At 42.1% G+C, this 12,463-nt stretch overlaps 1 protein-coding gene across 6 annotated transcripts in view; it reads left to right on the forward strand.

Moving 5' to 3' along the window:
- LHPP (phospholysine phosphohistidine inorganic pyrophosphate phosphatase) overlaps positions 1-12,463 on the forward strand; it is a 91,301-nt gene that overhangs the window by 14,115 nt on the left and 64,723 nt on the right. For 5 of the 6 annotated variants that reach the window (XR_013953236.1, XR_013953238.1, XM_080598691.1 and 2 more), the window contains exons 4-6: positions 2,560-2,623; positions 3,808-3,900; positions 12,102-12,193. Coding sequence is in view for 3 of the 6 variants with exons in the window: in XM_080598691.1 (XP_080454817.1) it covers positions 2,560-2,623; positions 3,808-3,900; positions 12,102-12,193 (249 nt within the window). In the remaining 3 variants the exon portion in view is untranslated. Of the gene's footprint in view, positions 1-2,559; positions 2,624-3,807; positions 3,901-4,902; positions 4,952-12,101; positions 12,194-12,463 lie in introns of all 6 variants that reach the window. The other variant, XR_013953237.1, reaches the window with a different exon arrangement.

Consider the following 12,463-nt stretch of genomic DNA (forward strand, 5'->3'; position numbering starts at 1 on the left):
AAATTCTCCGTCAGTCAACAGTGAGCCTGAATTCCTTCTCTGGGTTCAAATCCTGCCCACGTTTATAGCAGCTGAGGTGTGGTACTGGATGTGGCTGTGTGACGTAAATGGCTCCATGCGGTGTGAATTGTACTTAAAGGTGCTGTCTCTGAAAGGTGGCACTAGTGCCCTGCAGATTGATTTGCGTATATGAAAACATTGTACATGAGGGAGCCGTTTTCTGCTGGTGGCTTGAGAGTTGCTGCACATAAGTAATAAGCCAGGAGAGTTTTCGTCTGCTAACACGGAAACGCTGCCGTTTTATGAAATTAGCTGCAGTGCACAAACTCCACCCAAACTGACGTACAGATGGGGGACGTCTGGCCGTGATCAACGTGGGGGGGCTGAGAAGACCTAAGGGGAGAGCCCAAGGATATACTGAGATGGCTAGGCTGGTGGGTATGAGGAAGACTGCATAAAAAGCATATCTGATTTTGCAACTGTCAAATGGGTTGTTTTGATAGCTTGAATATACAGAGATATTTTTAATTCATACCCTGAACATCAAAAGTAAATTTTGAATGCCTGTTTTCATAGGCAGGAAAAGTCCAGTCAGGGGATTTGGGTGTTTCAGTAAAAACAATTCAGTTGGATGTATTCTGAGATTTTAAACAGGTGGCTATTAATGGCAGTGCTGAATAATGACAAATCCCCATTGCCTTGGAGGAGTTATTCTTATCTGTTGACCAGTGTATGGGCTTAAAAAAAGAATACACGTGTTTAGTTTGAGGAAACCGTAACGACTTTTTTTTCAGTGGTTCAATAGACCATAATGGGCATGAAAGCCCTTCTTAGTCTGTGGATTATTGATCCAGCAGGGTAGAATTTAACAGCGGGAAGGAGCAGTTAAATCCAATGTGTTTCCGTACCTCACACTTGCACGCTCTGATCCTGTAACATGGGGAAAAAATCTTTACAATTTTTTGGTTAGATGGATAAGGAGAAAATGATATGAGCTAACACCATATGATATGAGCTAACACCATAATAGCTAATGTATGTAAAATAACCAAGTTCTGTGTCACATAATACTGTCTTTCAAAGATAAATATAGAATAAACCTTTGTTTAAGATTGGCAGCGTGAGCAATGCAAAAATGCCTTTGTACCCCATGCATATAAAAATATTTATTCCGTCATTCATTGATGTAGACAGTTCTAAAGCAGTATTATTATTTTTTTTAAGGATTATTTTTTTTAATGGGAAATAACCTGTGTTTGGGCTTCCTGAGCTCAATTTTCATTGTGAACATCCTGTTTTATGGTCTGTCCTTTAGATACTGTGAACATGAGTTCTGCAACAAATGCTGAAGAAGTTTTCAGACTCGAAGAACGGAGATTATAAACTGGATTATTTATCAGTTTATAGCTAAGAAGCATCACTGATGCCAAGGGCCATATGAAAGACAAAAAACAAAACAAAACAAAATAAAAAAACACAAGCCAGTTTCATTGTTCATGTATGGAATGAGTGTAATTGGTAGGACCTTAACAACACGTCTACCTTGAGCAAGCAGGTTGATTTCTGTTGAAGTTTTAGTTCATTCTATGGAAAACGAAAGTGTCAGAGTCACTGAAGCAGAATGCCCTCCTCCTGAAAATGGAGTGATTTACATTTAGCATCTGTTTTGGGCTGAGAGTGGGAATTGGCTTTGTAATTTCTTCTGTCATGCCACTGTCAGAAAATTAAGCTGTTTACGCTAGACTATAGAAGGTTAATGGCTGTTCTAGCAAAGGTCAAGTGGTCATTTTAAAGGGAAGCTGTGCTGAATAATCGAAAATGGCAGAAAGATAAGGCATAAAATCTTAACTGACTGCTCATCCTACATTTTTCTTTTCTGTCATACAGAAACCTGTCTTTGCTCTGATAAGGACAGCTTGGAAGACCTGTGTTAACGTGATTTGCTAGTCCAGAAAAACACCAAAAAGATAGTAACTAATTTGGGAGCTTCGTGACAATAGGAACATTTTTAGAAGGAGCAAAACTTAGTTTTGAGGGCTTTCTTAGTCCTGATAGCAAAGGCTAAACAGGCTTTCCTTGTGTGGGAGGTTTGTGACAAGCAAAGGTGCTCAACTACCTGGGGTCTCCTTCCAAATTTTCTGGAGGAGGCGTTACAGGTGCTGGTGGGTGCCAGCCCTCACGTTGCATCTGCCAAAGGGTCTCTCACTGATCAGAGGAAGAGCGATGTAACTACTGGCCTTTATGAGAAACTAGTACTCTGTGCAGTAGGAGATGGGCCGAATTCATCCCTAATCCAAGCTAGAGGAAATCCCTTTGAATAAGTAGAACTGTGTCCTGGATGCCAGAGGGACACCTGGTCTGAAATCTTTTCCCCAGCACTGCACAGTACTTAGCCTGTCCTTTTCTTAATTCCTGGTGCTAAATTAAAGCTTCTGATGATGACTTTTTGTTGCAGCCATATGGACATCTATATAGGCACAGAAATAATAAAATGTACTTTCTTTGTGTTTAACTGCCAACACTTTCATTTCATTGGAACTTTATCACTTTCATTTCCAGACGCTACTATAAAGAAACTGATGGCCTGAAACTTGATGTTGGAGCATATATGAAGGCATTAGAGGTATTTTATAGCTTGCTTTATGCTTACTCGCTCTGTGCACCTTGTTAAAGAGTAACTGGTATAAATATGGGTCGTCTTCTGTAATTACTCACCTTGGTAGAGGAAGTTTCCACAGACTGAAACTCATTTGCTGCATTCTAAAGATGGATGGATTTGTATTATTCACTTTTTCTGTATTTAAAATGGGAACTTTTACCATCATGGTATCTTTATTGGAAGTGAGGCCCTTGAAAGAAGAAGTCAGAAAAGAAAAATCACGGTATATTGTCTGCAAGATATCCAAGAAAAACTGTTTATGTTTGGCATAGCATTTAACACAGCTCTTGCCCTTAACAGTTTACAGCATAAAGCCCTTATTCAGCAAGATTCTTATGTGTAGTCCTGTTTTTAAGCCTGATTAAGTCTGTGCATAACTGGAACCCAATAGATAAGCCAACCTAAGGGTGAGAGAAAGAGAGAATCATTATCCTTTTTTTATAGGCTTGCAGAGAGATTTTTAAAAAGTAGATACAGAGTGAATTCGGAGAAGGAAGCAAAGTAGGGGAGTATACAAGCACAGAAGATAGTGGATATAACGTGTGCTTGCAGTACATACATTTGGATCAGTATGATTTTTTTTGGAGGGAGTTTTTGGCTCCCATAGAAGGTCAGGCTTCCTGTTGTCTAGGAACAAGCTATAAACATGTCATTTATTCAAGTTTTTCAGCGTAGTGCTGATATTTACGTTCAGGAGAATAAAGCTTTTTAACTCAGGTTTGTCACTTGAACCATTAAAATTATGCAGGAGTATTGAATAAACTCTCCACATCTTCTAAGGCCAATACTCACTACTCCAACACTTTTGATCATTTCCTGTGAAGGATATTTGTTATTTCTGTAAAAGTGACGCTCTTACAAAGATCAGTGATACTGGAACTGACTAGGAAGGCTGCTGCCATGATGGAGAATGAAACAGATTTGTAACTTGAGATGTTTCAGGATGACTTTTTCTTCTGACAGAGAGCACTGAACCCTCCTATTATCCGAACTATCAGATAGCTATCTTCATCTGCTAATCCATTGTGTTATTTAAGGGCAGAAATCAATAATCACATACTTCTTATACAATTGACTGGAGTTACGGAGTTGAACAAATCCTTTTCTGATCTATATAGCATTATTTGTCTCTCTTTTTTTTTTTCCAGTATGCTTGTGATGTTGAAGCTGAGGTAGTGGGAAAACCAGCAAAAGCATTTTTTGAGTCAGCCCTAGCAGAAATGGGAGTTCCACCACAGCAGGTAATGTTGCTGATGCCCTGAATGTTGGCTGTGCCATGTAGTTATGTCCCCTACACTGGTTTGCTGTCTTTGACAGAAAGTTACAGAAAAGGTTGAGGGGAGTGTGGCCTTGAGGACATGGTAAACAGTGGGTGGAAATACGCTTCTGGAAAAAAAAAAAGAGTTTGTCATACGTGGTGCAGAGAAATACTTATATTTGGGATATTTCTATGAATTATTAAAAAAATCTGAAAGACTGCTTTGGAGGGGAAGAAAAATGTTTTACCCATTCTATCAAATAATGTGAAGGACTGAGAGTCAAGAGGATAAATGGTAGCAGGTTGGGGTCTGTTGAATATTTTCTGCCTTGCGTGCACTTCCTACCCTCCTGGAAGGCATGGTATTATTTTTCCTCAGAACTTCTTTGCTGTCCTGAGGCTTCATCTTGACCATTTCCTGTTTCCCTTTTCATTCTCTTCTGTCTCTGTTTGCTCTGACTTGTACCGTCTGTATCTTTACCTCCTTTAGAGTTTTCCATCCTCCTTTCCCTGATGTAGTTTCTCTGTGTTCTTGTGATGAGCCTTCTTATTCACCTTCATTCTAAACCACGTAGTTCAGAAGCTCATGTACTTCTATAGAGAATTCCTTTATTTGGAGACTAAGGAAACCAGCACAAAGGAATAAAGGTCAGGTTTCCCACGGAATTATGGAAGATGGTGTGCTTCACAGTGTAACAGGAGCCATGAAGGCTGCAGCCTGGTGGAACTGCAGCCAAAATGTTATTTCATTTGGTGTCACACTTGCTACTTTTTTTTTTTTTTAGTATAGTTCCTAAAGGGGGAAAGACAGAAGTAACGGAAGCACTGTCTGACCCCAAAACTCTTCTCTTGTTACTGGTTTCATCAGGCTTTCCAGAAACACACCGAGTGTGTGACGCTCCCTGCTTACTTAGCACGGCCCCCTTTTTTTTTTTTTCTCCCTGTAGTTGTGCCCTCTTTATTGATTTGTTGTTGTGTCACACAGGACATAAGGATGAGTATGAAATGACTAACAGACGACAGCGAATTACAAGGTAATAACTCCATCACAGGCTTTTGGTGACATCATAAACAACAGGAGTGAAGTTTGGGTGGCTTGTAGGTCCGTGGAGCCTGGAGAAGAAATTATGGCCCTGTAATTCACTGTGTGCTTGGGTTTTACTTTATTATTGAATGGGAAGATGGAAAAGACCTTGTGGGCCATCTAATCCCTCTCCTTCCCCATGCAGGAGTGCTCCCTGCTCCATGTTTATCAGTGTTTTGTGCAGAGTGGTTTTAAGTGAGGAGTAACCGGGCTTTAAGTCCCTGAGGGACAGTATTCACGAGCTCTAGTAGATCTTATGAGCAGGCAGCTTTTTCTGAGATTCGTCGAGATGCTTCCTTTTGAAACTCTATATCCTTACTTCTATTTTTATTCCAGGTAACAACCAAAATAACTGCTTTCCTTCCTGGATGTTTTCTCCTTCCAATTTTCTCCAGACTCCTTATCATTACAGTAGTTTTCTCGTACTAAAACTGCGTTTAGCTCTCAGCAACTTTCCTTGTGATTCAGTCGCTCTGCACCCTAACCTGCTGCGGTGCTCTTTTCTGCACTCCCTTCAGTTTGTCGATATCTTCCCAGTAACAAGATAGCTCAGGCTGAACAAAATATCCTAGGTATTGAGCAATTACTCAATCCATTTATCCAACCAACAAACCAAAAAAATCCATTTCAGAAACTGAATGGCATTTCAAGAAAAAGGTAGCTGGAAAAAAAGAACAAAGAAAAAACAAAACAAAACACAGAGAGCTCAGCCCTTGGATTTTATGCCTCTAAATCAGAGGTGTGAAGGTTTGTGTTTTCTTTCTGCTTGTATAAGAAACGAACGATGTGCTCTTCTGGGGTTTTCTATCTTGAGGCCCTGCGTAGTGACATTAGTTTCCCTTTTTCACAGTCAGGACAGTGCAGTTGTCTTCAAGCTTTGTTTTGCCCACCTTGCCAGCGTGTCAGCCCCTGCCGCTGTGGGAGAACATCGTCACAGGGATGTGCTTCCACGCTGGGCTGCAACACCACACCCCATTTCTCGATGAGTTTCTTGTTTCTCGTTGCCCCAGAGAACCAAATTTGAGCAGATGATTTAATGTATCACCAGGCTGGTATAAAAATGCTCCCGTAGGGTGAGCCTTGGGGAGTGGTTCCCGCTGACTTCAGGAGGATTCGGTTTGGGTACAGAAAAGCAGTAATAGTCCCCGGCAGAGATTATTGTTTATTCAGTCCTTGCTGTTTGCTAGATTTTCACAGCGCTATTAGTGACTAACTTGGTATTTTCTTCCCAGATAGTTTCTAGTATGAAATGCCAACAATTTCTAACAACAGGTCTAGTCTGTAGGTGTATTTTTTCTTAAACAGAGAATCAAGATAAAGGACATACGCACCTCACCAGCAGGTTTGCAGTAGGTACCGCTGCATAATGGCCCCGGGTGCCTTGTCGGTGTTCTCGACGATGGAAAACCAGGGCTTGCTGCTGTAATTAAAAACTAGCCCATGAAGAATATGTGTAGGAGGAACGAATTACAGAAGAGCACACCACCATAATTGTAGTGTATTTTTGTAACTTTTGAGTGCTTGACCTTGTAACTTTAATGTTCTTTCGAGACGGATTTGCAGGTTGTGTTAGTTAGTCATACATAACGATAAAAGCGCGATATATGCAGTTCAGTAAGTTCCTTAGTAGTGCAGCGTGTGAGGTTTTAATCTGTCTCCCAAATGAGCTTTACTTCTCTGCGTTTGTAATGACAAGATGAGGAGTGGCTTTACTTGCCTTTACTTTTATAAAATGTTTACCAGTAATTTATTCCACCTGTGGAATACGTTTAATCCATACCATCATCAAACCATTTTAGATGAGCTGCGCTTCTGAAAACATTACAATTTTCTTTTACACGACTTCTAATGAAAAATAGCTTTTTAATAAAGCTGTCTCACCGCAGTAATGCTAGACAGTGGCAAATCTTAAATTTCTCAAGCTGCTTTAATCAATAAAGTTATCACCAGTCATTTCCCTTGGTAACTGCTTCTTACCGAGACCCTGACTTTACCTTCTGCTACTGAGATGTTTTCAACCTGCACTTAGACTAGGAGGAACTCCCTGAAGTCCAATTTTCATTTTAACCTTTCCTCAATGGCCTAGAAATAACAGATTGCCAGTATTACTTTAATAGATTGGAAATTTAAACCTCTTAGAGGTAACCAGACCTGTCTTATGATTCAGTAATATGACAAAGAATAACACATCTTAAAGGTTACCGAAACACCTAATTCATGTGTTTTAAGGCAGCCGTAACAGTGGATGATTTTTACGGCTTTACAATAAAACCTAAATAACGTTAAGGCTCCCGTACTTTTATATAATCATAAAAAGTTCTGTCTGTAGCAAATTGTCCAGCTTCACCGGGAGTTATGGCAGGTTATACTCGAGTGCATAAAGTACTGGTAGTTAACCAGGTCCCATTTCGGCCAGCTGCCCGTCCCAGGGGGGAGTCAGTGGTGCGTGAGAGCAGAGGCAGGTCACCCTCACAGTGCCGCGGGGATCCGCCACCCTGCCGGCCAGCCCTGCCCTGCCTCTGGGGCTGACGGGGAATATTTTCCATCTCGGAGAGAAGAGTTAAGCGGCCCTGTGAAGTTTCAAGCGTTGAATCCTGCTGCAAGCTTATTCAAACCTGGTTGGCCCTGGGGCTTTTGGAATCTGCCCTGGAGGTTTCATGTATTTCTGTGTTTCACCTGCCTCGTGGTGCAAATTCTGCCAGGTCAGAGGCCACGTGCGGTGCCTTACGTGTGTTTGTTGTTTGCACAGCTAGTAGTTCCTGGATAGAAGTATAACTAACAGGAATACGGTATCCTGAAGCCTAGGAGATTGCCACGTGGGCCATGGAGAACAGGGAGAAAAATAAATGTGTCATATTCATTGCATAAAGGGTCTTTAATTTTAAGCAGGATTTTGCGTATGCGCTTTATTTCTTTACATCCTTGGCACCTTTAACTTTGCTGTTAAGCCTGTAGCAAAAACCTGCTTAGGCATAAATATTTTTGACTCTAGAAACATTCACTGTGTTAAATATTCAGCTGAAATTCCCGTGCCTCCTTCTGTGCACCGTAACATTTGCATCTTCCATAGGCTTTAGCCTCCAAAGTACCACATGTGAGCTTCTCCCAGTAACAAGGCACTGCAACAGAAGCAGAGCTAGGTAACACAGAATACTCTGGTCTTTCTGCCTCTTTTCTTACTCCATAGTTCCTTTTCCAATCAAACACGTTTCTGTGATTTTTTTTTAATGAATACTAAAACTCTGTTTGCAGAGGAAAAAATAGAAAAGGTTCCCATTCACCCATCTCTGAAGCTGTCCGCGTTAGCAGGTGAGAGGAGTTGGTCCCCACCTCCAGGGTTTGTGGTGACTCCAGTAGGATCACTGACCAGGATGGTGATTTCTGCTCTGCAGGTGTTTGTCCAGTTGGGATCATGTTGTGCCCTGAATCCTTAGAGCTCGTCTTCATCTCCTCCGTTATCACTGCTGATCTGGGTTAGGTTTGGCTCAGTAGCCATGGCTTCCCTCAGCTCTGGCACACGTGTGCTTTATGTATCGCTTGCACACAACCACACACACCGTCTCTCACCAGCTACGCAGATAAAGAAAAATGTAAATTACATTTGGCTTAATTCTTTGATGATTTTCTTAAAGCCAGAGAGATCATCTCAATACATTTTTGTCCTTTTTGTAATTTTGTAGCTGATCAAAAAGAAGCAACTTCCACAGACTAATTGCACAGATTAATGGTGTGATCCCCATGTAAATTGTGAACGCAAACGGGGATCTTTTCATTCTTGCTTTCGGTGGGTATACGACCTTTCAGTTTTATATCTTTCTCTTCTTGCCATATTGCAGTCAGAGAGGAAGTTAAACCCAGGTTTGACAGGTAGAGTTTTTTTTATTTCCCTTGACAGTGCACCTTTTGACCTCTATCTTCTTGCCAATGATTTTTTAAATCCTTAATGATTTGGGAATAATTGCTCCTCCTTTAGTGATTATTGCCCTTCACCGATAGTAAATCTGTGAAATCCCCGGGGGCTGGAGTACATTTTGGTATGCGTATGCCACAAGCTGGCCTGGACAGGCATCGCTGCTCATGTGCAGCTGCACTTGCAGAGCTGCTGGGTGTCTTGCAGGAAAACTTGTCTGGACGGGGTGAAATACAGCCCTGCTGAGCAAGCTTCCCTCTGGCTTTGGAGGGTCTGCTGAGCCACCCCGCTCTGCCCTTTCCTGCTTTCAGAGCAACCCAGAACTGAAAACGGAGGATGTATACACAGATGAGAGGAGGAAAAAAAAGGGCAGAGGGAGGACAGACAAAATCTGGCAAAACTGCTCCCAGCCAACTCCTGTTACCTACTTTCCCCCAAGCTGTTTTGAGAAATGTAATCGTTCCCACTAATCCATTTTCTTTGTGTGTTTATACGTGCTTTATTTACTAATTACTTCAAATTAACCCTTCATTTTTCCTCATTTCATGCTGGAGTGGTAGGGAAAAGTGAGCTGTCTACAGGGGATCTTGCATCAGGTATCTTACTAGGAACACTTGCATTTCTGTGAGCAGAGTGCATAAGGAAAACGGTCCAGTAATGAGAAGATGAAAAAGATTGAGCCCTCCATCACGTGCTGGCTCTGAAGCAGTTTGTGAGCAGGGAGCTAGAAAAGTAGCGCTGCCTGTCCCAGAGCCTCCTGCTGCTCTTTCCCTATGGACACGTTTTCCCGAGCTGTAGCCATGTTCCCACGAGTCTTTACATCTCCTTGCTCCATAGAAGAGCTCTCGAAGTGTGATCACAGCAGCGTTGCTCCTAGGCAGAATGAAGCCAGACCGTGCACATATAAAGCATTTCAAAATGAGCTGCTTCGGAGTGGAACCGGACAAATGAGCCTTGACTCGCAGGGATGGCCGATCGCATCCCCTCACCTGAGGGTGATGATAATCCCTCACGTGAACGGTATTTAAAAACAGCAGGAAAGATGAACTGGGCTGCTAACTGCTATATATAATCCCGCATGCTGTACCCGATGTGTTACACAAAAGAGGATTTGTGCTTTATCAGCCGGAGCTGTTCCAGGTATTCCTGTACACAGCTGAGCTGTCCTGAGATTTCCTCCCTGGATCTGGAAAGTGAGCCTGGTGTTTTTAAAGCTCTTGAGATAGGTGGACTGGGGGTAAGTGGCATCGCTTTTTTGCTGCCTAAATTTTGGCAAAATGGACCTCCCCCTGCTCATGCGTGAGCATGTGTTCTGCCGAGACAGCCCCCTTCCCGGGGTGTCTGTGCGCCCACCTTCCTTTCCACGGCGGAGTGCTGAGCGGTGAGAGCACGGGCACCTGCACACTGCCACAGGCGGGGCTCTCCGGTGCTCTTGTGTGGCTGCACGCTATGTGAAAATGAGGTGCTTCCACGTGAAGGCAAGTGAAGAAGAGATTTTTGTATTAGCCAGAGCAGTAAGTGGAATGGTGCCTGCAAGATGCAAGAGAGACTTTATATTTTTTTGTTTGTTTTTCCTTAAAGCTGCAGCCAGCTGTATGGAAAGACTCGGAATTCCCTTTAGGTTGCTGCTGCTGGGGAAGCCGATCTCTGGTCCCGCTGTGTGCCTCATTCCCATGACCTCGCTGACAGCGGTCCATTTATCAGTTCTCCCCGGATGGAAAAACGCTAGGATGGCCTTCTGTCCGTGCCCAGTGGCGTACCCCTGGTCCTGCGCTCAGTAACCCAGCTGCCACCCAGGGCAGTCCTGCTCCCATTACGTATGTCCCTTTAGACCTTCCCCAGCCCACAGGCAGGACGAGGACCCGTAGTCACAGACCCTAGGCTCAAAACGTAACATCGATTTCTTTAGTAAGCACCAGTTTGCTTAGTGATTGCATGCGTCCGATGTGCAAATATGAAAATAATCTGTTATCAAAAGTGTATGGAAGGAGCAGAGAAGTTCAGGCAGGAATTTCCTTCTAACATTGTACTGTTGTTGTGAAAGCCTGGCAGTAAAGTTTAGGTAGTACGAGGCTATTCAGCAAGATGAAAATACAGCCAATGAATGTATTTTAAACAAAATTCAACCTTGATACAAAAGGTGAAGAATCCCGTATTAAAATTTGATAGATAAACTAGATTCTGTGTTTTCAAAGCTGATGTGTTCCCCCCAGTTTTAAGTGCTGCCCCTGTTCTCTGCAGGGTAACCTGGAGTGCCTTTGGGATGTTGCAAGCTGATTTTATTATTCTTTTTTTCTTATTAGTTTTAGATCACGTGCTGCTTTTTTGTTGAAATTATGAAACGAAAACCCACAACCATTTTTTAAATTTGAAGAATAAGAGTAATATCTTCTATTGCAGAATGATAGAAAGCACTTGAAATTTTGTAGGCACAGCTGTGAAGGAGAGCCCCTGGTTGATACGCTCTCATTTAACCAAGACACAAAGCCTGAAGTGAACATGCATACTACGTGTTTTTTTTTTCAGACGTGCAGCCAAATCCCCTCAGTCCAGCTGGAAGGTCTCTTCTCAGTTACCTGTTTTGATAACCTGCTTAGCTGAGTTTGTTAGGATTTGCATAGACTTCAGGTGACCGTAACGCAAACTGTGCTGTGCCTGTACGTACCGTGTCCCACAGTGCAAAAATTAATCAATTAGATGTTACGCTGACAGAAGACTTCTCAAATTTCTGTATCTACCTGAAAATGGGCTGCACGTTTCAGTGATCACAAGATTAAGTTTTTGACTAGCTTTTAAAATATCAATTTTAATGAAACTTTTAGAAAAGATATGCTCCAAGCAGTTTCCATTAAGGCTAACATAAACGTGTGGCTAGGAACATAATAGGGATAACTTTATAAAATTCAACATTTTGTCTGAATTGTGTGCCAAATCACTTCGGTTTTTGTGATGGATTACAAATTGTACGGATGTATACTGCACTAGTATATTGCTCAAGGAGCCATAGCATGAATTATAGTCAAGGTAGGATGACTTCTAATCAATATGATGACAATATTATCTTGTTTAATTTGTCTGATGGCAGTATTAAACATCAAATCAAGCTGTTTATTATGTCAAAGGAACGTGAAGCATGGCAGAAATAAAATTGACTTGACACCAGTTTTTCTGTATTTCATTGCTTTGACAGGCCATCATGATTGGAGATGATATTGTGAATGATGTAGGAGGTGCCCAGCAGTGCGGGATGAGAGCTGTGCAAGTGCGGACAGGGAAGTACAGGTCAGTGCACACTCTACACCCTGCGCTCCACCAGGTTAACCATGGAAAGAGGGGAAATAACTGTAGGTAATGATTTTTGCACTTTCCTTTTTGCCGAACTACACTGTTCTCTTTATTTTCGTACAATTCATTCATTTCTAAAAGAAAAGGTGGTGTGGTTTGGAACCTGGTACGCCTTCTGAATAGTGCTTCAAAATGAATGCACGAGACCTGATTTTTTTTCCACGCCTTTTCCAGATCTTTTCCTGTTGGTGGTAGACATTTGCCATC

This window comes from Anser brachyrhynchus (genome assembly GCF_964034855.1).
Source record: "Anser brachyrhynchus genome assembly, chromosome: 6".
Taxonomy (NCBI): Eukaryota; Metazoa; Chordata; class Aves; order Anseriformes; family Anatidae; genus Anser; species Anser brachyrhynchus.